At 49.4% G+C, this 23,581-nt stretch overlaps 9 protein-coding genes across 9 annotated transcripts; 6 read left to right on the top strand and 3 right to left on the bottom strand.

Moving 5' to 3' along the window:
- Positions 1-262: 262 nt before the first annotated feature.
- On the top strand, positions 263-3,888 carry L3040_000314 (uncharacterized protein; the record flags this gene model as incomplete). Its single annotated transcript, XM_007297365.1, has 4 exons — positions 263-279; positions 344-462; positions 512-3,693; positions 3,742-3,888. 4 exons carry the CDS (start codon positions 263-265, stop codon positions 3,886-3,888), a joined length of 3,465 nt encoding a protein of 1,154 aa, XP_007297427.1.
- Positions 3,889-4,571: 683 nt separating this feature from the next.
- L3040_000313 (uncharacterized protein) lies at positions 4,572-5,330 on the top strand (the record flags this gene model as incomplete). Its single annotated transcript, XM_007297366.1, has 2 exons — positions 4,572-4,619; positions 4,689-5,330. 2 exons carry the CDS (start codon positions 4,572-4,574, stop codon positions 5,328-5,330), a joined length of 690 nt encoding a protein of 229 aa, XP_007297428.1.
- Positions 5,331-5,969: 639 nt separating this feature from the next.
- L3040_000312 (uncharacterized protein) lies at positions 5,970-7,058 on the top strand (the record flags this gene model as incomplete). Its single annotated transcript, XM_007297367.1, has 1 exon — positions 5,970-7,058. The coding sequence occupies one exon, from the start codon at positions 5,970-5,972 to the stop codon at positions 7,056-7,058; it is 1,089 nt and encodes a 362-aa protein (XP_007297429.1).
- A 1,617-nt stretch (positions 7,059-8,675) lies between these two features.
- On the top strand, positions 8,676-9,558 carry L3040_000311 (uncharacterized protein; the record flags this gene model as incomplete). Its single annotated transcript, XM_007297368.1, has 3 exons — positions 8,676-8,700; positions 8,875-9,249; positions 9,302-9,558. The coding sequence occupies 3 exons, from the start codon at positions 8,676-8,678 to the stop codon at positions 9,556-9,558; spliced, it is 657 nt and encodes a 218-aa protein (XP_007297430.1).
- A 1,398-nt stretch (positions 9,559-10,956) lies between these two features.
- L3040_000310 (uncharacterized protein) lies at positions 10,957-11,902 on the bottom strand (the record flags this gene model as incomplete). The annotated part of the gene is made up of 3 exons (XM_066155101.1): positions 10,957-11,588; positions 11,654-11,811; positions 11,871-11,902. The coding sequence occupies 3 exons, from the start codon at positions 11,900-11,902 to the stop codon at positions 10,957-10,959; spliced, it is 822 nt and encodes a 273-aa protein (XP_066013157.1).
- Positions 11,903-12,510: 608 nt separating this feature from the next.
- Positions 12,511-13,269, bottom strand: L3040_000309 (uncharacterized protein; the record flags this gene model as incomplete). The annotated part of the gene is made up of 3 exons (XM_007297369.2): positions 12,511-12,953; positions 13,013-13,109; positions 13,165-13,269. The coding sequence occupies 3 exons, from the start codon at positions 13,267-13,269 to the stop codon at positions 12,511-12,513; spliced, it is 645 nt and encodes a 214-aa protein (XP_007297431.2).
- A 2,762-nt stretch (positions 13,270-16,031) lies between these two features.
- Positions 16,032-16,897, top strand: L3040_000308 (uncharacterized protein; the record flags this gene model as incomplete). The annotated part of the gene is made up of 4 exons (XM_007297370.1): positions 16,032-16,187; positions 16,237-16,609; positions 16,729-16,816; positions 16,864-16,897. 4 exons carry the CDS (start codon positions 16,032-16,034, stop codon positions 16,895-16,897), a joined length of 651 nt encoding a protein of 216 aa, XP_007297432.1.
- A 344-nt stretch (positions 16,898-17,241) lies between these two features.
- Positions 17,242-18,389, bottom strand: L3040_000307 (uncharacterized protein; the record flags this gene model as incomplete). Its single annotated transcript, XM_007297371.1, has 2 exons — positions 17,242-17,707; positions 17,758-18,389. 2 exons carry the CDS (start codon positions 18,387-18,389, stop codon positions 17,242-17,244), a joined length of 1,098 nt encoding a protein of 365 aa, XP_007297433.1.
- A 122-nt stretch (positions 18,390-18,511) lies between these two features.
- Positions 18,512-22,072, top strand: L3040_000306 (uncharacterized protein; the record flags this gene model as incomplete). Its single annotated transcript, XM_007297372.2, has 12 exons — positions 18,512-18,537; positions 18,620-18,755; positions 18,841-18,990; positions 19,284-19,336; positions 19,441-19,512; positions 20,004-20,024; positions 20,122-20,413; positions 20,466-20,495; positions 21,427-21,591; positions 21,645-21,715; positions 21,768-22,020; positions 22,070-22,072. 12 exons carry the CDS (start codon positions 18,512-18,514, stop codon positions 22,070-22,072), a joined length of 1,272 nt encoding a protein of 423 aa, XP_007297434.2.
- Between the last annotated feature and the right edge of the window lie 1,509 nt (positions 22,073-23,581).

Raw genomic sequence — 23,581 nt, 5'->3', positions numbered from 1 at the left:
ACCACCGCATACCGCTTTCCCAAAAATTGAATTCGAATTCGAATCTGAAGTTGAACTTGACTCAACTCAACTCAACTCGAACTCCAGACTGGTCTCCCTCTGACGTCGACATTCACTAACCGTCTGAATGGCTCCCCAGGAAAGACGTACATACGATCAACGTAGCGGTATTTTGTTTCTTCCCAACTAACCTATCGCACAACACTCCCTTGGCTATACCAACCGCAATTGGCTGTTTGAAAAATACATACAACTAGCTACAATGAAGTTCGGACGCCAGTAAGTCAACTAACCTCCTCTATGGCTAAAACCTCACGCCCTGTAACTAATGTGTTTCTCACAGTCTTCTGCGGACCCAGCTTCCAGAATGGTCTGCCAACTACATCAATTACAAAGGATTGAAGAAGCTTATTAAAGCTGCTGTTGCTACTATCAAGACCGGAGCAGAACCTGACCTAGCTGGTACGGTAACCCCTCCAGACATGCCGACTTTAGCTAATCAGCCTCGAAGAATTCTTCTTTACCTTGGACCGAAACCTCGAAGATGTCGACGAATTCTATAACAAGAAGTTTGGAGATGCGTCTCGGCGGTTGAACCTTCTCAAGGAGCGATATGGCTCGTCAAAGGAAGCTTTGGAGTCTTTGGATCTCAACGATATTGAGGAGCTTAGGGGTGCTCTGCTGGAGCTTCGTGAACAACTGAGGAAGCTCCAATGGTTCGGAGATCTGAACCGGAGAGGCTTTACCAAGATCACGAAGAAGTTGGACAAGAAGGTCCCGAATATCTGCACGAAAGAAAGATATCTGGCTTCAAAGGTGGATTTGAGACCATTCGTGACAAACGCTGGTTTACTGGAAGAGCTGAAGGCGACGATCAATGGTCTATTGTCGGTGCTTGGTGACATCCAGGCCAACGCCGATGCTAATGATGCCAAGTCTGTCGACTCGGCTCATTCTATCAAGCAGGTCTCATCGAGGTCGATTTTCAATTTGCCCAACGGCCTTCTTGACACCGTCGATCAAGCCATCAGAAACGACAATGTACCGGCTTTAGAGGAATCAATTGCGGAGGCCGGTCTGGAACCGAACGACCCCGCAATGCAAAAGTTGCTCGTCGGTCTGTTACAGCGATGCATCTCATGCAAGTCGAAGAACTCCATAAGCTATCTTCTGAAGCACATTGGATCTTTGGACGAGACGGACGACATCAACAAGCGTAATTGCTTGCATCGTTTGGTCATTGCCATTGGCCGGGCGAAGTCTCCCAGAGCAGGGGACCAGACCGCTGCATCTCTTTTGAGTGTCGATCACAATGGGAACAGATTTCTCACGCCTGCAATATCCACTCCCCTCGGCCCTGCTCCAAGTAATCTCACAGAGTCTCCCTTGTTGAGTATGGATGATGAACATGTCAAGCTCCTAGCCTATGTGCTGCAAGCCCTGGAGCCACATCAGCGCACCGCATTGAAGTCGAGAGACAACTACGGTAGATTTCCTCTCCACTACGCGGCTCAGTTTGGATTCGTAATCGTTTGCGAGCTTGTCATGAAGAGTATGCAGGAGTGGGGTCAATTCAATGTCGAGAATGGCATCGATGCACCGGAATGGCAAGACAATGAGGGCCAAGCGCCGCTGCATCTCAGTGTCATCGGAGGTCACCCTTTGACAACAAATGCTCTTCTCAGGGGAGAAAATTGGCGAGGCCAGAATGACCAGAAGGCTGCCTTGAGACGGGATATCTCGAAGTCAAGTGCTGTTTTGGCCATGGCTACCAAGGCGAACCTCACAGTGATTGTAAAATTGCTTGTAAGTGCTGGGGTTGATATCAACTGGCAAGACCCGGCTGGTGAGACTGCCCTACATGTTGCTGCCAGATTTGGACACGAGGAATGCGCCAAAATATTACTCCAAGGCACCCCGGAGCAGAAGATCAGTGTTGATCTGACAGAGAATACGTTTTCTTGGACGCCTCTCCATATCGCCTCGGTCGATGGACATCTGTCGATCGTGGAACTTCTGATCGCAGCCGGTGCCAATGTTCAAATTCCCGATGTATCCGGCTGGCTGGCCAGAGAGCACGCAGCTCTCCGCGGCCACATGAAAATAGCTGCAAGGCTAGCAGAGGCTGGCTCGGCTACCTCGAGTCCAAAATCAAGCGCCTCTGCGGGCACTCGATCATCTTCTCCACCAGCTATGTCATCAATTGAAACTGCCCGCTCCCAGATGACCAAGGTCGAGATGGCCGAGCCGCTCAAAACTTTTGGTCATCGTTATCTCACGAACGATAGCATGATCCTTGTCAGTTTGGGCTCCATGGATATGCGGAAGGACGTTCCAGCAGTTAAACTCGAGAAGATTCCCATCGCTGAAGCTCATTCCACGCAACTCGATACCGCTCTTTCTGTAATAGTCAGCGCCAGAGGAGCACAAGGAGAGCCATCCACCATCGACCTCCCGGTTCCGGACAACATCTCCACAGAGCCAATGGTCTTCACAGCTGTCGATGCTTCGAAAGTCAAGCTATTCTTCGACATTGTGCCAACCTATTCTGGTCACCAGGATCACAAGGTTGGAAGAGGTGTTGCGATTCTAGGTAGCATCAAACAAGCGATCGGTATATCACGAATGAACTTGCAGGGAGATGTTAGCGTTCCAATCATGAGTACAGATCTTGAGGTCATTGGTACCGTCAACTTCAACTTCTTGATCATCAAACCCTTTTTCCACCCAAACATGTCGATCACAACCAAGCATACATACTGGAAGGAGGTTGCTTCAACGATGATCATCGGCCACAGAGGTCTCGGCAAGAACGTCACCTCGAACAGATCTCTGCAGCTCGGGGAGAACACCCTGCAGTCTTTCATCGCTGCAACCAATCTTGGGGCTAGTTACGTCGAATTTGATGTTCAGCTAACCAAGGATCACGTTCCAGTCATTTACCATGACTTCCTGGTCAGTGAGACCGGTATCGATGCACCTGTTCATACGCTCACGGCAGAACAATTTCTCCACGTAAACGATGCTTCGCCTAGAGTCTCCCGACCTCCTACTCCGCCAAGAGATAATCCTCAAATCCGGGTTGTCCGAGGTACAGACCGAGTCCGCTCATTGTCCACGGGACACCTGCTGCAGGATATCGATATGGCCGAGAAGATGAAGCACACCCGTGACTTCAAGGAAAAGGGGTACAAGGCGAACACTCGCGGAAATTTCATCCAAGCGCCTTTCACCACTCTCGAGGAGATGTTCCTGAAGCTTGAGGAGAATGTGGGCTTCAATATTGAGATGAAATATCCAATGTTGCACGAGTCCGAAGAGCACGACATGGACGTTTATGCCGTTGAGCTTAACACCTTCTGTGACACGGTGCTCAAGAAGGTGTATGACTTGTGCAAGAAGCGCAAAATCATCTTCAGCAGTTTCAACCCTGATATCTGCCTTCTGTTGAGTTTCAAGCAGCCCAGTATTCCTGTGTTGTTCTTGACAGATGCGGGTACTTCTCCGGTTGGTGACATTCGGGCCAGCAGCCTTCAGGAGGCTATTCGATTTGCGAGTCGTTGGAATCTGCTCGGTGTTGTCAGTGCAGCCGAGCCGTTGTGCAACAGTCCTAGGTTGGTGAAGGTTGTGAAAGACAGTGGATTGGTCTGCGTCAGTTACGGCACGCTGAACAACGACGAAGACAAAGTAGATGTAAGTTTGCCTGTATTAGTCGCCTAAAACATGCTAACAGCAGAATAGCAACAAGTCAGAGAAGGTATAGACGCAGTGATTGTCGATAACGTTCTGAAGATATACAAGGGGATGTCCAGAAATGCGGCGAAATTAATCGATGCAACTCTCGACAAGGGGAACTTGGCCGGCGGTGTTGAGGAGGTAGTCGTCTAGACTCGGTGTTTGGAGTTTTCCGATACGTCGGAGAGGCTTGCGCTTGCAACTGGACTTGAGGAACGCAGTAGCGAAAAACTTTGGAGTTTTTCTAGAAGTTGAGAAAGGAGTGTGCTCACGCACTTATTAGACGTGATTGCAACATGGCGTTGTCTCGTTCGTTCGAGACTGGGGTTGGACTTTTGGAAGATCGAAGATCATTGGTTTTGCACTGAATTCTACTGGGTGCCCAGCCTATGGATGTTCCACTTGACTTGATGGTGAATCGTGAAATGTGATGGTCCTTGAAATGAAGACCTTGTAGCTTTGGAGCTGATACTCGCTTAGACCAAAACAGAGGGGTAAACTGTGTCTTCGTACTGGGGCTTTTGCCGCGGAGAGATTACCTAGCTGCGATCATTTAACGTGTTGTTGTAGCAGGTGCATACGGGTTAGACATGCTGCTTGATGATATCGCATAGTTGATATATTGTAGAAGTCACTGCAGTTGCAGTGATGAACTACTTATCAGCCTCGGTCGTCCCGCTAAAAACGGCTCCCACATCATTGGACAGCCTGAGGGGCAGGGCCTCGCCCTTGAAACAACAACCACAGCCATCGCAGCTCAACCTCAACCTCCCACCGAACAAGGAATCTAAACCCAGAGCTACCTAAAGCATAAGTTTCTGTGCAGACCTGTTATTATGGAGACCATCAAAGCTGTGTTCTTCAAGCCAGACCCTCAAGCTCAGGTGAGTTTCCCAAAGCCTTCCGACTTGCAGGCAGGCAGGCGCAAGAATCCTAACACTTAATCCTCCCAGGTACGAAAATGTAACCAACTAATCCGGGCCAACACCCGCAAACTCGACCGCGATATCACGAACATGAAGCTCGCGGAGAACAAGGCCAAAAGCCTCATCATCCAAGCCAACCGGCGGGCGCAACGCAACCCGTCCCAGGCAAAGCAGGCAGAGAAGGACATCCGCGTCTTCGCGCGCGAGCTGATCCGGACCCGCAAGCAGCACAACCGACTCGTCACATCCAAGGCGCAGCTCAACAGCGTGTCGATGCAGGTCACGGAGGCGTTCGCGGTGCGCAAGATCGAGGGTAGCATCCGCAGCTCGGTCGGCATCATGAAGGACGTGAACAGCCTGGTCAGGCTGCCTGAGCTAATGGGCACGATGCGCGAGCTAAGCCAGGAGCTGGTCAAGGCCGGCATCATCGAGGAGATGGTTGGGGATAGCCTGCCGGATGAGCTGGAGGAGGAAGAGGACGAGGAGGCCGAGGGCGAGGTCGATAAAGTGCTCGGCGAAATTCTGTCGGATAAGATGGGCAAGGTGGGCCCGACGCCGAGTATGCCTGAGCCGGTTAAGCAGCCGTTGCAGCAGGAGGAGGACGAAGACGAGGATGCGGAAGCTATGTTGGATCAGATGAGGGGGAGGCTGGAGGCCCTGAAGAGCTGAGGTGCTGAGATGGAGTGGGGAGTGGAGAGTGGAGTACGTGTTGTCACTATGGGTTCTATTGCGCGGCATGGAGTTTAGGATGGGAATTGGGTCACGGTTGTGGGCGTTATCTGAGAGTCTGAAAGAACGCATTCTGCCCATAGGGCCCTCTGTTCAGCGAGGTATGGTTTCGGTACCCTACGGTCTGGCTATTTGTCCCGCTCTCCGAATTTTCGGAGGGCAGGCCCTTTCTTTACCACCAGTATCTGCGTCTCCCTTCAATCGGAGCTGTGCAGAATTTCCAATTCTTCGAGCTTCGCCAATTTTGAGCATGATACTACGTTGTTTCCTTTCGTCTCTTGCTTTCTGGGTGGGTTGGGGGTTGTTGGGCATGTTTTGTCTGCTCTTCCTAGTCACAGGTCCGGCCACAGGTAGCTCCCGCTGGCTAGGTTGTTCTCTCTTTTGCCTTTCTACTCAATTGGTTACCAATGTCACTATTTCTAAGGATAGCTAGGTGTGATGTCTAGCTTCCACACCAGTGGTCATCTAATACCTGTTGAGCCGACCCTAGCGACTACGCACACTTAAACTCCCTTTTTTCTCAAAATTCCATCCCCCCGACATTGATACAGAGCAGCCACCACCGTGGGATCCATCAAGATGCACATGTCACGCATCGCTCCCATCCTCATAGCGGCGGCCCTGCTGGCCCTCACCAGCTGGGCCAGCCCAATCGACATGGCAGGAAAAGTACCATCTCGCAACGATACTGTTTCCATCTTCGAGCCCTCCTCCGATGGAAACGCCACCAAGACCAGCGTCACCGACGAGGATTACACGGCTATTGCCGACTCTTTCCCGACCAACCTCCCAGGTGCAGTCAACCGAGACGTCTCTCCACCACCCAGCGAAGACGTCGTCGATCCCCGGGCCGCCATCCACGACGCCCTCGCAACCTACGACCTTTCCTACGGCCACCCGTCAGCCGGCGCGATCGAGGCACTCAGCCCCGACCAGCGCGGCATCATCACCAACCTCGACTCGATGATCCCGTTGTTGAAGGACCAGGAGGAGAAGGAGACGGCGCAGATGGTGGCGCGGCTCGTGGCGCAGAAGCTGCTCCACCCTGACGCTCCGGATGACAGGTTTGCAGAGCAGGCCGCCGTTATGGTGTATAGTGCCAGGGAGGATATTGGGATGGGGGAGGCTTCTTCTTCTACTACAACTAATGCTCCGGTCGGAGAATCTCCTGACGCTGACGCTGACGCCAGTGATGAGGACGATACCAGCGATGAGAACGATACCAGCGATGAGAACGATACCAGCGATGAGGACGACGCCGCTATCGAGGACTACGCTGCTGACGCAGGTGTAGACGGTGACCACGCGTGCTCCTCCTCCTCAGGGCTTACCGTCCACGCCCGCGCCGCCTGCAACAGCATGTCAGAGTCCAAGAAGCCCAAGAAGAAGCCCAAGAAGAAGCCCAAGAAATCCAAGAAGCCCAAGTACTGCGCCGATGGCACCGTGGAGCCCGACTCGGGCGCGCAGGACTGCCCTCCCGTGGCGCAGTGGCAGGCAGCGCAGCAGCAGGGCCGCGCGCTCCGGGCGCACCTGCGCAAGAAGGAGCAGGCTGATAAGCGGCGAGACAACAAGCGGATCGCGCGCACCGTGTTTCTGTCGCTGTCGTGTGCGGCTGTGACGCCGTTGCTGATGCTGTGTCCGCTGATGACGATTCCGGGGGCGATTTGATCTTTGAGGGGGGAGGAATGAGGAATGAGGAAAGAGAAGGGAGGAGGGAGGAAAGGATGAGGGAGCAGGATGGGGTGTGAGTTGGTTTAGATGCTTATTTCTTTCGCAAAAAGAGGGGGGGGGTTCCCTGGAATGGGGTAAAAGAAAGATATGGATATGAATCTTATCTCGAATACAAATGTATATTTTCCAATTTTCTTAAATCCTATACTATATTCCCTATACTCCCTCTACTTCTCCACCCATGTATAGATCGATAGATAGATACTGGGATAGGGAGGGACTCGAAAGAGAAACGACAACTCGAAGAAACAAAATTAGCGAGGGCCCCGAAGCTATATCACGAGCACGTTGACGGACAATTCAGCGGCGATATTTGTAGAGTTCGTGAAAGATCTTGTCGATATCCCCGCGAGCACTCTTTTTGGTTTCCGAGAACGGGACTTTGGTTTTATATAGAGCTCGCGACTAGAATAGAATGATGGGAGCAGTTCTCCGCGGTTTTCAATCTCTGCCGCAATCTGCCGTGTCAAAATATCCATCGTCAAGACGAGCGGCCGTTGCGCACGTAGCGACGTGGGCGGTGGTGCGAGTCCCGGTTCCGGTGGCAGGCCTACATTTCAAACTTCAAGAATCACGCAAGAGTCGTGGTCATCACGTTGAAGGCCTAGTGAGGTACCCAAGTTGATAGCAGTTGTTCAAGAGATTCGAGGCGGGTCTTCTCGAATCGTCGACCCTCGCGGAGTCTGAACATTGAGGATTTGCTGGGTTATGCTCACCCACAACATCCGAGTGGCTTCTGTTGAGCCTCAGATTTGGCGTGGGCTTTGATTCGTATGTGTTTTTGTCGTGTTGTCATCGCGTGGATCTCATCCATTGTGATGGCGCTTGCCTGAAATACATCGAGATCGTTGATCCTCAATGATAGGGCCGATCGCTGTCTTTAGCCATCGGATCCAGAAGTCGACAGGCATGTCCCCATCTTCAATGATATAGTAGGGCATATTTTTGAAATTGGGCTGCTATATCACTGCTGACGCGAACCTCCTTCTGCTACACGTGACTAATCGCACACTTTGATTCAAAACAGCCTCTTTTTTCTCTTCTTTCTATTGGGGGGGGGGAGCTTGGGGAGGCTGGATAATGGTAATACCAAGAGAATGCTTGGTTCTTACTTAAACTTGTAATCTGAGCGTTTGAGAAAATTTCATTTGGATGCCAGTCGGAAAGAAGCAAAGGATGGGAGACGACGGTGTAGTTATATTGCAAATATTGACCAAATATATAGAACAAATATAGCAATTCGATGGAAATTATCCTCCTGTTCATCATACGATTTTCCAAATTCTGCTCTGGAAAAACGTTGTCAAAATATAAATTTTCGCGCCCTGCCCCACTTCCACCGACGCGGCCCGTAAGTTTCTTTGGGTTTCTATGGCGAGGCTGAATTGTGCGCTTCCACCAATGGAGACTTCACCAAACTTCTCGTTAACAATCGAACAACCAACACCTTCTACTACTTAAAAAGAACTTCTCACTCGCATGAATTTCTAATCCAATCTTCTACTGACCACGAACGGCTTCCCTCGCGCACGCTATCACACGACCAGATCAATAATGTCTACCGCCGCCACTCCTGAAGGTAAGCCCAACATTATCATACCAGTTAGAAGAACCACAGTTTCACTTCCAGCTTCAAACCAAGTCAAAGCTTCAGCCTATCGCAGCGAGAGCAGCATGTCGGCTGCCACCACCACCCTCTATTTTCTCTATACGCAAGTAGCAGAAGACGAAGGCCACTGCTAACAAACCATAGTCCTCTGGGCTCAACGCTCTCACAAGACCGACGAGGCCAAGAACTTCATCTACCTTACCATCAGCGTTCCTGACGTCCAGAAGTCGAATCTCAAGCTTGATATCAAATCACAATCGCTCACCTTCACCGGCCACTCTGACTCCCTCAAGCGAGACTACCACCTCGAGCTCACCTTCTGGGGCGAGATCGACGAGAAGGAGACCAAGATCAACCACACTGCTAAGAACGTTGCGCTGGTCCTGAGAAAGAAGGAACTGAAGGAGGAGTTCTGGCCACGATTGTTGAAAGATGCCGCAAAGGTCCACTTCCTGAAGACCGACTTTGACAAGTGGGTTGATGAGGACGAGCAAGATGAGGCTCCCGAGGACGACCTAGGTGAGTGATAGCATGGGGGACACAGATTCTCGAGCAAGCTGACACACGATAGCAAACATGGGCGCAATGGGCGGTGGAATGGGCGGCATGCCAGGCATGGGTGACATGAGCTCGATGATGGGAGGTGCAGGTGGTGACTTTGGCGGTATCGACTTCTCCAAGCTTGGCGGTGCGGCACCTGAGGGGGAGGATGACGATGATGATGATGACGACGATGAAGATATGCCCGCGCTCGAGGGTGAGGACGGCAAGGAAGACGAGAAGGCGGAACCTAAGAAGAGTGCTTCCAAGATTGAGGAGGTTGCCTAGGTGGTCACATCGATGGGTAGACCGACCGGACAGGGAGGGCTTCTTCGTATAATGATTCTCGAGCAAGCGTCACGATGGATACTTGGGAGCATTTCTTTGAACCATTTCGATTGATGCTGGGGGATACTTTCTGGAGTTTGCAGGGCGTGGTCGTCAGAGACAGGCAGCAAATAAATTAAGTGCAATAGTTAACATTACTTTTTATTTTGTTCTTTTGTTTGGAGTCTGGGTGCGTTCGCGAACTGCTGCCTCTATTGGCCATTTCAAATTACGTCGAAATGCACATTGCTACAGTATTGGCCTAGTGGTCCATCCTCCTCGATTTTCCATCTTGTCTCCGATTATTGTCTCTGGCACATCCGCTGATGACATAAGTCCGACAGGGTTTGATTTTGTATCTACTGCTTGAACCTTTCTTTAAGTATAGGATGGAATAGGTATACAGAGGTCGATGCTAGTAAGTGGCAGTTGTGTTCTCCTGATCTGAACCAGCTCCGGGACACAGGTACAGACACAAGACTCCGCAAATGTTGGGTTCGTCGTTGTCAGACCCTGGCTTAGCCACACCCAGTGTTGATTTTCTTTGTGGACGGATGAATGGAATGGGTTAGCGAGGAATGCTCTTCACAGCAGGAATCAAGAACGCGCGATGGGTTTTCAAATTTTTCTCTTTCTGTTCTCTTTTGTCTTTCATGGGGAAGAGAAGAAGGAATGTCGTAATATTTAAAACAGCTTCTTCCCCGTGGGATTGTGTGTGGTATGTGTGGGCTGGCTCTCTCTCTCTCTCTCCTCTCTATATACCGCGGTGGTCCAGTCTATGTATCCGCAAGACCCAGCAAATCTCATCTCATCTCACACACACGTCCGCCTGACGAACAAGATAATTCCGTCTAGCTTTCTCCCAGCCGACAACTCGGGGGAAAAAAAGGCACTTTTCGAAGCTCGCGCGCATCCCACCCGATATCGAAGGGAAAATGTCGAGCACGGGGTCCTCCTCGGATTCGAATCCGAGCTCCGCCCGCCAGAGTGCTGCTGATGAAGAAAGGCACCAGCCATCTACGACGTACCTGGAACCAGGATCGGGACAGGTGTCGGAGAAGCCCGAGCCGCTGATGTACGGGAGATGTTGTCGATGCCTGCAGGAGACGGTCTCGCACATCTGCTACATTTGCGATCCGACACATCGCTGTTGCGAGCACTGTACGCGGTACTAGTTTTCGGGGCTCTTCTTCCTGCAGAAACGATGTGTAGTGCAACGTCGATTCCGGAGGGGGAAGATGGCGCGTGCCTAGGAGGTCCACGGAAGATGCACGGCGTAGAACGCTCGCTGCTCTGAGAACCAAACTCCCCAAGTGTCTCTCAAACCTGTGGGCTTGGTTGGGAGATGGAGGGTTTTGGTTACCGCGCGGTGGCTCTCCAGGGGGTATCCTGCGTCGCGCGAAGATACGGCGATCGTACCGACGAGTTGTTAGGGGTGTACTGCGTGTGTGCGTCACGCCCCGTGGAGACATCTTCGATCTTGCCAGCGTAGGTGTCTGAACGTCGTGATTGCTCGCGCGGACCATGCGTTCTGAGAGAATCACAGTACATGTGCGCTGGTCGCTGGTAGTTCAGGTAGCCTCCTTGTGTAGGAGACAACGGATGCATCACCTGGTATGGCTGTGGAGTGGGGAGACAGTACGGCATGGGCTGGTAGGAAATCTGGGGCTGTACAAGAGGCGGCAAGGTGTACTGCTGTTGAGAGGGCCCGATGGTTGGAGCAGCGGCTTGGATTTGGGATTCGGTGCGAGTTGCTGAAGCTTTGCTGCTGCCCAGGCTCGACGCTTCTATCGAGGTTCTGCTAGGAGGAGAAGTCAGAGGCTTCTCGCTTCGTTTCTTTGGCCGCTTGGTGATGCGGGATTGGCTCTTGGTCCGCTGTTGGGCTTTGAACGAGCTGACTATTCTGAGGGTAGGAGCTGGAGGAGTGGTCACTATGTGATTGGGCTTTTGTCCTGATCCGAACTGGTCGAGTGAAGGAGGATTGGAGACAGCTACGTAGGTAGATAGACGTCAGCCTGACTTGGCCATGATTCGCTGGGTATTGGGAAAGCACTACCATTTTCAACCCCAAACACCTCTGCTACCTTTCCACACTGACAAGTGTTGAGATTGTGCCCGCAACTTTCAAGCGGTCTCCCGGGTTTCCTGACTGCGACAAGGATTCGGTCTGTATGGGCGCACGATGTTGCTCTGTGACCACGGATGCACGGCTCGCTGTCGAGGTTTTAACAAGGGTTAAGGCGAGGAAAAGATCTGGGTCATGAGGATCTTACCAGGAGTACTTGCGGCCGTTTATGTGAGGCATCTTGCTTGTAGTATCTTCGAAACGTCGAACTCGGCTGTGGTGTGGCTTCGGAAGTCCAACTTTAGTACCGAGTCCATCGTCTCCTCGGAGGGTAGTTCCGTTCCTTCATAAAAAGTACGTACCTACTGTCAATATTACCGCTGCCCCTCGCAACCCATACTGGTCCAATGTCCAATGAGATGCCTCGAACCTGCAGAAGATTAGAGTAGTGCCAAGCACAGAGAGCAAGTTTTCAGCCGGTGGTAAATCTGCTCATGGATGGGAAAAGGTGAGTTATTGACCACGAAGCGAGAATGTGAGCTGGTTTGAGCTAGTTAGTTGTTTACTGTTCAACCCTAATAGTATAGCTCTAGCGGGTTTGCAGGGCCCAACTTTGTTCTTGGGGCCTGGGCTTGGAGGACTGAGCGAGAGGTCCGTAAAAACACTTGCATTTTCCTGATATACAAAGTCTACGTGAGATTTAGCGAATTGTACATAAAAAAGAAAACAAAAATCCCAACGAGAACCAAAAATCAAAATATCCTGAGTAGAGACCATATCTCTCCCTCTACTGTTCCCTGCATTCCTTTCTCCCTTCTTTGGGTACTTCCTTCCTTTAAGCTCTTCCATTACTCCACCCGATCCCAGGTTCTATCCGGCCTTGCCTTTCTTGGTCTCGGTCCAGGATCTCCAGCAAAATCCCCCCAACTCTCCCAATTGACGGTTTGGCTCTCATACTGTTGATCAAGCTCGGCCCTTGTTCCCCAGCAATGACCCCACAGATCCAAGTCATCTTTATTGAGCGATTTAATTGGAATAAGCATTTGAATGTCCTCAGGGTCATCCGAAATACCACTGTATGAAAAGCGCAATGCCTCATCCGCGTCATCTGACACCACTGACTTGATATAATCCATGATAGTTTTTTCGTTGGCGTACCATAATGACTGACCACTCTGATAGTTTTTAGGTGGGATCCATACTCTGCCCAATTTTTTCATCTTTTCAAGATCCGCTTCGAAAGCGCAATAATATGCTCTTCTGCCGTCCCACCAGGTAGCAGGTTTATTGACTGTTCAAATTATTAGCTCCGTGTAATGAATAACGATTTATACATTTGATCCAACTCACCGATGTGAATGCCTAATCCTAGTTTTTTCATAAATCCTTTATAGAAATTCTCATCTTTAGGAGGCTTTTCTTCACCATTGATATACTCGGCTTCCCCCTGTGATTCGCGTAATTAACATAAGCTTAAATTATATAAATCAATTGAAACTTACTCCAGTAGCAAGTAGATAACCGATAAGTTCTCTTCCATAAGCTTCCTTAAAGAGAGAGCTAGAGGCTAGGAAAATCGAGCAAATTAACTGCGACGACAGCCTCATTTTGGAGATGCCGAAATAGTGTTGATGGTGGGAAGGGTGATAGATTGAATCTGGAGGGTAGGTATGCAAAAGGGGAGTTTATATCCTTTCTATAATGTATCTGACCATCTTCATTCTACTAGCATTAGGAACCGTATTTGAAATTTCTACGTCGACTATAAATAATCGTCCGGCTACTGACTGACCTATTTTTGTTTTTAAGGTCGAAGATCATCCGACGGAGTATTCAGACGTTAATAAATACAGCAACAACAACAACAACAACAACAACAACAGCAGCAGCACAAATCCTACGGAGTAAGTGGTCTAAAATTGCATTGGCGCCTAGCTAACTATTTGTAATATTGCAATCGTCTTTCTCGTATCACTAAATCAAAAAGATTAACATAGTATTATAAGCACAAATACAGTTACAATAATTAGTCGGAATGGGTCGGAGTGGATCGGGTCATTAAACACAATCCTTTGAGATTCAATATACTACGTAGTAGTACCTACCGATCCTTCAGTTTACTGCTCTTTGACATCATGCTTTTAATATACTAGTCGCTAATCTGGCCCCGCAAGACTCCCTGCCCCTCTTGTTCACAAGATTATCGGCCGATTATTTTCTATGCCTCGAACAAAGTGGAGTTGTTTTTCTTATGCCTCAACCCACTTTTTGAGTGGGCCGCCCAGCCAAATCTACCTGCTGCTTTATGCAAGAAAATTTTTCAGTAATGCCGCTTATAGTAGTACCACGGTACAGGCCTAAGTATTAGCCCTCGAGGGTGCTTTGAAAGTTTAGTTTCCACTTTAAACCCCCTGTTTTCCATACCCTCGAGGGGTAATACTTACGCCTGCGACGTAGTACTTATACTAAAATGCTTTTTTGAAGTTCTCGATTATAATTTTGAAGCTATTTACATTTACAATTAAAAAAAAAAAATTCATAGAAATAAGTGAATATAATTCTATCGCTTAGCGCGGTTGTACATTGGACACACTTTATTCTTGAGATTGTGTCTAGTTCTATCACAATTACTACAAGAATATAGCTTTGCCGGCCTTTGTAGTATAATATTGGTCTTTTTTATTTTTATTTTTGTTGCTTTTAATTTGATTTTTAATTTAAAAAGAGGCGCAATGCAAGTCTCATCTATCTAATCTAGAATAATATCGTCGATCTTGATTGTACGCATGTATTTATTGATAATAATTAATTCATCTCCTTCTCTTATCTTTTCTCTTTTAATGACGCGATATTAGCTCTTATTAACTATATAAAAAGGCTTTTACATACTATCAATTTATTCTTAATTTTTTTGTTGCGCAAATCGAATTGCAATAATAGCGTAGCTGCAAAGTAATCGCTACTTTTCAAACTATCCGTAAAAGCAATAGAAATCTTAATAACGGACGGTATGAATACGCTCTCCGACGCCATCGTATAAGCAGCGAATCCGTGCTTCTAACACTTACGTAGTATCTCTGTCATTGTGCGCAGTGATTAATGCTTGTTAAGCGCTTTTGCGAAACCAAAGAGTATTGGCTATAAAGCAGCGAGTAGATTTGGCTGGGCGGCCCACTCAAAAAGTGAGTTGAGGCATAGGAAATACAACTCCACTTTCTTCGAGGCATAGGAAATAATCGACCAAGATTATCTATCCACAAGCCTTGGTGTCCTCGATATATCTACGGAGTAAAGGTGTCCCCGATGCTAAATCAAAGCCCATAAAAAGCTCTCCACTCCTCGACAGATCCATCATCAGATGCCAGGTGCTCAATAACTCCAGGAGAGAGATGCATCGTTTAGGGTTTGGCTCTGACAGAAGCCTCGTGATGGCAGCAGATATTTCTTAATCGTACTTCCTGCCTCTGACTAGTACTCCGACCAGGGGTACGATTATTGATAGATACTTCTCCATGTAACCATCTTTCATAACAAAATCGCCCAGAGCAATATACCGACGAGTTAGCTTCGGCAGTTCGCTTATCTAGGGAATATGCACGGCTATGATTGAGCATCAGCAAATTTTCTGATAAGATTACGATAGCCGCACGAAACTGAGCACAGGCTTGCGAGGTACCTAGCTGCTTCAACCACGTTGATGCAGATAGGGAAAGATGAAAGTGAACCCAGGAGAAGATCACCCGCAATATGTGTGGAGGATGATGCGTTTCCAGAGCTCGGTTGCCTGTGATGCGATCTTGAGACAAAACGTATAACCAGCACTACCTCGTTATCCGAGGCGAACTCTAAATGACCTGGACATAGTAGGTGGGTAGGTGTACCGGTACATCGACTATCTTCCGTTCCTCGATCAACTCCTTCGTCCTTCAATGCGGATGGGCCGCTGCATGATGCAACAAGTTACCCGCAATTGATCCCACAGGCCTGAAGGAGAACTTTGCGACGGGGCGGACCCGAATATCTTGCTCATAAGGTCGCTTCATGGCCAATGAGCAGCCAACCCAGTATTGGAATGTACCGGTAACCTTCCCGTCCCCGTTGCAGGAACGAGCCCTGTCGACTGACTGCGTTGGCCTTGAGAGCTTTTCGTTAGCTTTGCCTCTTGCATCCTTCTTCAATTCGTATGCTTCATCTGACTGACGCGTGGTTTTGAGTCCATTTGAGGCTGAACACGCGATACAATGGCATACTCATCAACAACTCAGCTGCTACTTAATCTAGGCGTACTTGGAAAAAATTAGAGCAGTCTCCTTTCCAGCTCGAAAGTATTCAGACAGCTGCTTTCATATCGCCCGCGAGTGACGCAACGATGGACGGACTGGACATGGGAATGACGATGCCTACCGCGGTAGCCTCGTCGATAACTCCGAGTGGGATGGTACAGGCCACTAGCACTGCTGCAGAGACTGTTGCGACGGCGCTGGGAACGATGTCAATGGGAGGTGGAAATGGTTGCAAGCTTTCCGTAAGTGTCTCGCCACATTTTCAGTAATTCGTCTGGCTAATCGGAGAAGATGCTGCTTAACTGGCACACCATAGATGCTTGTTTCCTATCCTCCATATTCCACATCCGCTCTAGCTTCACGTTCTTCCTCGCATGTCTCGGTGCTTTCACCCTCGTCGTCTCTTTGGAGTTCGTACGCCGAATTCAGAGACAGTTTGATCAGTACCTGCAGAAGCGGAATAATTTTTTTCGAACAAAGCAATATGTTCTGCCTGCAGAAATGGAAGAGAAGCTTTTGGACCCGGGTGACGACCACGGCTTCAAAGACGAGCCAAAGCAGAAGGCAATGGTGGTTATACTGGACCAACTATTGAGGGGGTTGATTCACGTCGTACAGTTCTCTATTAGCTATTGTATAATGCTGCTGTTCATGTACAGCAATGGTACGTACCTTTCGATCTCATGCCCCACAGAAACAGGACCTTTGACCATGCAGTTGAAGTTTCTGTGAAGCGGCGAAAGTTGGACGCATAGCAAAGACCACCTCGTTAACCATTTGCAGGATTCATCATCATATCGATATTGGTGGGTGCATTGGTAGGATTTGCCCTTTTCACTCGCGATACCTTGTATCCGAGTCGGGATTTTGTGTAAGTAATCCTCCTCGACATCAATTTTCCGACTAACACTGCGGCAGTCAACTTGACGGAGCGGATAAGAGTTGTTGCTGAGGGGCACTTGTTGCAGATATCGGGACCAGAATGAATCATGAAGCGATGCCGTTTGAGACAGAGCGGCATGGAGAATGACCGTCAATCGTGGCTTGTACACACATAAAGCCCTTTTGGCTGGTCCTCGTCGAACGTAGCCAAGGCTGCTTACCAGCTCCTACAGAGCAATCATATGGCATGTGCTGGTTTGACCGAATTGATTTCATGACGCATGACATACGCATCGAATTGGTGCCCTGTGATCCTACAAAATCGATATCAACGCCTTTCTCGTTATGCTTTCCCAATGTCGCTAAATTCAAAGTCGTAAAACTTGATGTGTGAGGCTTCCAATTGATGATTGATCAGGAGCCCGACCCCTCGCCGTTCGCGACGCCATTCGTGCCAGGCTCGCCACTGCCCAAACCGTTGATGACATTCACGCTGGAATTCCCGCCGAATTTCGCTATCCGTTCGGCCTCTTTCCTCTCGGCTGCAGCCTCAGTCTCTAGTCGAAGTTTTTCGAAGTCGTCTTCTCCCCCGTCTCCGTCTTCTTCGTCGTCCTCATCACCGCTGGCCTCCCAGTCTCCCTTCTCGAACATTGCACGACCAGTGGCTTCCTTGGCGGCTTGTGCTTCAATCTCTGCAGCCTTCTTATCAAGTCGTTCCCTCTTCCACTTTGCGAAAGTCTCAGGCGTGACAGGCGTAAGGGTACCAGTGAGCTTGTGGCGTTCGGATTCAAGGAAATCTTCGAGAGTGAGAGTTTTAAGAGGCGATTTGTCCATGAGTGCTTTCTCTGCGGCACGCTGTTCTTTTGTTTTGAGTACGAAGCTGGGGAATAGTCAGTCAAATGCCAATAATCGCTCAACACGATAACATACCCAGGCGGTAATTTGTGCTGGTACATGCATGTATCCCCTCCGTTCGGACAAGTCCAGAACCAACCATATTTGCCCTCTTCCACTGCATCGATGAAGAATTTGCAAACTTTATCGGTGGTTGTCTTCTGATTTCCCTTCTTGGAGAGAACAACCTGTCTCAATTTCTCCTCGTCCCAATTGTCGGAGGTTTCTTTCTTTTTCTTTTCTTCCTCATCCTCCCGAGTATCTTGGTATAGATCCTTCTTAACAGATTTTCGTTCGACATTGAGATCGTGTGAGAACTTGCACTTTCTTCCCTTCTCGCAATGGCCCTTCTTGAAGAACTGACACAAGACTGTTTTCGGATCGACACCGAAAGGGACCTTTTGAACCTGTACGGGTTTAAATAGCTCTGCCTCCTCCTTCTGAGCCTTCTCAGTCGCAGCCTTCATGCGCTCTCTCTCGGCCTTCTCGGCGGCTCTCTTCTTTTCCTCGGGAGTTCCACCAGCGCTCGCAGATTGTTTCATGCGAGCAATATCCTTCTGTGCCTGGGCGCCCTTCTTGTTCTTCATACCAAAGGTCCTGTCCTCCACGATTTTGGCCGCGGACGGCTTCTTGCCCCCGCCCTGCTTTTCCTGCTTCTTGGGCGGCATCTTGTGAGGTGCGTGTTGTTATCGAGCGAGAAGGAAAATTTGGGGGGCGTTTAGAATTTCAACGTGGGATTCGCTTTTGCGTTAAATAATAGTTGGAGAAAAGACTGTGGGTGAGTTTTGAGATGCTCGAGGGGCTTCTAATGGAAAGGTTTGAATCACCCCCCAACCAAAACCAAGACATTTGCCCTCTTGTATCTCCGGCTGTGGGTGGTGGGCAACCGAGACGCTAGACCAGCAGGGGTTTCTGGTGGAGCTTTACAAGCTGGCCTGATAGAGTATCAGACGGTGCAAAACAAAGAGAGCACTGCCAGAGTGACCAAGTTCGGGAGATACCTTAACCAAGCTTCACCGGTGGCAACGGTTTATGTAGGTCCTCGATCTATATGCATGCGGGAGCTACTGGACCTGCGCCGATACAATCGAGGTTTCCCTATGCTAATTCCTTTGGCAGCTTCACCAGCAAACACGTAGTCCAGAACCTTACGTGGCTTCCACCGAAACGAATTTCGCAACCTCTACAGGATTGAAGCAGGCAGAGGAATCGACCCGCATTCAAAATGATATCCGACAACGATCTCTACCGTCTAGCTATCTTTCTCGGGTCAGCAGCTATTCTCCTCATCATCCTCTACCACTTCCTCGAGGTCAATGCCGTCGAAGAGCCAGAGGTGGACAGCAAAGGCAAACCCCTATCTGTCGCAGATTTCAAAGCCGCGGCATCGATAGAAAGATGAATTGAAGGGAGCTGGTCGGGTTGTCGAAGAGATTCGGAGGTTTAAGGACAGGGGCGGAGGGCGAGGAGCGGGGGGCGAGGATGCCTTGTATTGCTGTATTGAGAGTATCATACATGGCATTATGGAGAAAACCTCGAGTTGATGTACCAAAGAGGCATAGGAATTCACTCGAAAGCTGTTCCGCAAGACGAAGGCGACGGTACAGATCTGGATGTGAGAACGTTGGAGGCATGCTCACTTAAACCATATCGAGCCCTAGAATATAGGTTCAACGCAGGTTAGAAGTGAAACCTTTACCCATAAAATTGTGTGCTCAGATTCTACGATAGACCGATCAGGGCGAGATCATCGCAATCATGGAATTTGGGTAGGATTCCAGGAGATGCTAGGTAGGATGCTAGCAGATCTGGCCTTAATGGATAGTCAAGACCAATTCAAGAACTTGACTCGTGAATCATACCGTATATGCCCATTTGTTGAAAAAGATCTCGTTCTTACTACCTCATTATTCTCAACTGAATAATCCTCTCCCGCCCAGGACCAGCGACAGGTAACTCCACCAAAACTGAGCCCGTCGCACAAGGCTGAGGGCAGAGCACATGACTCATCCTGAAGCGGGCGCGCTAATTTCTAGCGTGACATAAGTCGCGCCGTCTCTCTGTCTTCGTTTTTCTTCCTCCTTCTCCTTCATCCCCCGTCGACCATCATCCATCAACAACTACAAACAAATTCTTTTCTCTAACTTTCTCGTTCTCTCGAGTTCTAGAGCTCAGAATAATCTTGCGCGCGCATCCAACTTCGACCGCCGCACCTCTCCTGCCACCTTTCGTCGCGATACAGCCTCTTCCACTCACAAAAGGCAAACCGCGATCTAAACCAGCCAAGCCAAAACACGGCAAGAGTCAGCCAGCCTTCCCATCCATTCCGCATCGACTCGATCGACCTGCCATCGATCAATAATCTGTCTCACGCGACTGATCCTAACGGTTCGATTTCAGCCAGCTCCTCACCTTTGCACCCCATAACCATCATCAAAACCCCATACCCATCATCAAGATGTCTGGAAAGCTCGACAAGTCTCTCGATGAGATCCTCACCACCACTCGCCCAACCAACGGTCGTAAATTACGTCGCGGTACCGTGCGTCGCTCTGGTCCAGCTGGAAAGGCTGCCCCTATTGCACCAGCTGGTGGTATCAAGAAGAACCCTCGCACTACCCGAGGTGGAGCCAAGCCTATCCCCACTGGACCTTCTGGAAACGGTGAAGGCAAGATTCAAGTCAGCGGATTCGTAAGTCTAAAAACTTGCATCCGGAAACGTAAACTTGCTAACCTCGTACAAGCCCAAGGATATCACCGAGGCCATGATCAAGGTATGTTACCGATGAGGCTGTCCCAAGTCTTTCGACGTTCGTCGAAAAATTCCATCCACACCGAAAATATAAACCACGACCTGTCACGATATCCTTTTTTACGATGTTCATCATCCAGTACTTCTGGGGGGCTTCATCAAGACCGACTCCTGCATTCTTCTGCTCCTTGCGATATACCTTGAAGCAGTTGCAAAGTCAGTTGAGCCGCGTCTTAGTTTTGCACAAAGCCTCAGATATCGTGGTAGCCTGGCAAGCACCCATATCGTATCGAGGCGCAGACATGATGACGCGTAGTTTCTCGAAAGACGTTAAGTCTTGAAACTTGCGAGAGGGCTTCAGAGAACACGGTCAGCAAGCTACAGCGAGCGAGTGAGCGCAGCAGTCGAGCAAGCAGTACAGCATAGCACTCAGTATTTCTCGTCTCAGCAAGTCCCGAAAGTTTTCAGGAAGGCTACCTCAGCTGGGCTCTTGTGTGGTCCTGAATATATAGTATTCAGCGTTTTATCCGTTTGGTGATGACTATGGTTCCCGGAGAGGCTGGCAGCTGGCGGCTGGAGGGCGAAGTTCCTGCTCTGGATGACGAAATTGGGTTTTTTTATATCATGGGTTGGGAATGAGGCACATGGGTATTCATTTACGACTACCCCGAGGACCGATGCCGGACGATCTCCATTGAGAACGCGGATGGACCCTCGAAGTATCAATTTTCCCGACTCTGAACTGGAATCTGGACACTTGACGTGCTGACGTTACTACTGACGCTCGCTGCTCGCTCGCTGTCTCTTACTTTGCTCTTTGGCCGGGCGTTGGAGACGATCTTGGATTATCGGACCTTTTCTTTTCATTCCAGGTCGACGTCGAAGTGCACCTTTGGGCGATTCCACATGAGATATGCGATACCCAGATAACTAACCACATCTTGGACAAATAGGAATACTTCGCCAAGACCGTCGGAGCTGTCAAGAGAGTCGACCTTTCATATGGACCCAGAGGAGAGAGCAGAGGTGTCGCCGATATCACATTCGTTCGCTCCGATAGTGCTACTAGGGCTGTCGAGTCTTGCAACAACATCCCCGTTGACGGCAAGCCTATTAAGGTAAGCAAACTCATATCTCTTGAGCCATACAATCGTAACTGACCTATGTGCAGGTCTCGCTGATCCTCGATGCCAACCGCGCCAAGTCTATCCCGGCACCAAAGGGCCTCAGCGAGCGTATTACGTAAGTTATTTGCCCTGCAATTTCCATGCACGATGTCTAACGCTCTCAACAGACTGCCGAAATCCCAGCCCAAGTCAGCCGCAGCAACCAAGACCGCCGCCCCTGCTACTCGTGGAGCCAAGACCCGTGGCCGGGGAGGACGCGGTGGTGGTGCCCGAGGCACTCGCCCAGCCAAGAAGACCGCCGAGGAGCTCGACTCTGAGATGGTTGACTATTGGCAAACCGGTGCTACCGCTACCGAGGGTGCTGTTGCTGGAACTGCCCAAGCCGCAAACGGAGATGCTAACATGGATGACGAGATCATGGTACGACTTACATCTGTGCTCGCGGGAACGATACACTAACCCTCCGTAGTAAATATGTTCTTCTTCACCGAGACCTCAGTATACTTGTTACAAGTCGGACATGCTCTTACGCCTTTGGAGGCAAAAAAGACATCCCCTCTTTCAAATACTGAGCACGTCCCGGAGTGTATTATTTGTTTGCTTCAAGTACCTGGTATCGATCAGGGGGCTTTCATCAACGAAGGGGCAGGGAATGGGATCACAATATTGCGATGAGGCGTCCGCTACACTGCGGCTAAATTGGGTTTCCTTCATCTTTGTATCGCAGGTATCGCGAGTCACGGCGTTTTCTATTTTCAAATGAAAACATTCGATTTAGAACCAAGAGTGCGAATTTTTGAGCCCGGCCTTAATCCCTGGGAGATGCACTTTGCGAATTTTACTTGACCCGCGTCCTCGACAAAGCTGCTGGTGAAAAAAATTCTTATCTTGCCGCTCTTCCATTATCTTTTGTGCTCTGATACCTACTTGAACACTACGATGCTCCCATCACGCAAACTAAGCACTCCCAGTGAATTTTCAGAGCCAACATCGTTACCTAATAGTCTTCCATTCATTAGCGCCACAAAACACAAATGCTGGTGGCTGCCGATTCGCCTGTGCCTGTGGAATCAGATAAAATCTCTCTCTCCTTCTGACTCTTCCCCTGGCATCCGGAGATAGTGTTTCTCGAAGGATCCTGACGGCTGTATGGCTGGTGGGCGCCAAGGATATACGTACGCACAGGTGATGGGCTCAAGTGATACCTAGCACCTTTCTTGAAGCAAGTCGCGCGGTATTGCAACGAGCAGAGATTTCAATGCCGCTTTGGTGATATTACACTTCCAGGATAAATTCTGATATTTCCCTCAGTTCTAGTTTTGATCATCCGTAATGTACTAGGGATGTGTCTCCCGATTCTACGAGGAGAAGTGGATCTTCAAGTCGATATCCATGGTAATGCTGCCTCGACCATGACCAAGAGACCAGAGTAGGCAGCCTCGTTCCTTGCCACCTTTCCTCTATGGCATCGAGCGGTCCAAGAGCTCTAAATAGCACATCGTGGGATGTATTAGTCATTAGGTACCTCGTTCGGAAACAGCTCTCACGCAATTAGCATCTCTGGCTTTCTAACTGTCCAAGTTGGATGTATTTTCTTCTGAGCCTCCTCAATGCGGGTAGCATCAAGGTGACAAGCTTTGAGGAGCGCCTGACTTATGAAGTAAGGATTTTACGTAGTATGAAGTGCGAAGGTGCTTTGGCCTTCTCACTTCACCCAGCCGAGTTAATTCAACTTGGCTAACGGCTGGGTTAATCCTACAAGCAACTAATTGAGCTAACTATCGAAACGGGATTCCACAGGTTCGATTAACTTGGTTAGTCATCTTGAACGAGTTCGATATAAAACTCTTTGGCTTGCGCTCCGAGGAGAGAGAGAAGTGAAGAATTTCTTCGCTGGGAGTATGAGTACGGTATATACTGCGAGTATATAAATAAAAAATATACGACCCCGAAGACGATAGCATCAGATCGAAAGCGGTCA

The sequence above is a fragment of the Drepanopeziza brunnea genome (assembly GCF_022702325.1).
Source record: "Drepanopeziza brunnea f. sp. 'multigermtubi' strain 214-2 chromosome Unknown ctg1, whole genome shotgun sequence".
Classification (NCBI taxonomy): Eukaryota; Fungi; Ascomycota; class Leotiomycetes; order Helotiales; family Drepanopezizaceae; genus Drepanopeziza; species Drepanopeziza brunnea.
This window is presented reverse-complemented; position numbering and strand designations above follow the sequence as displayed.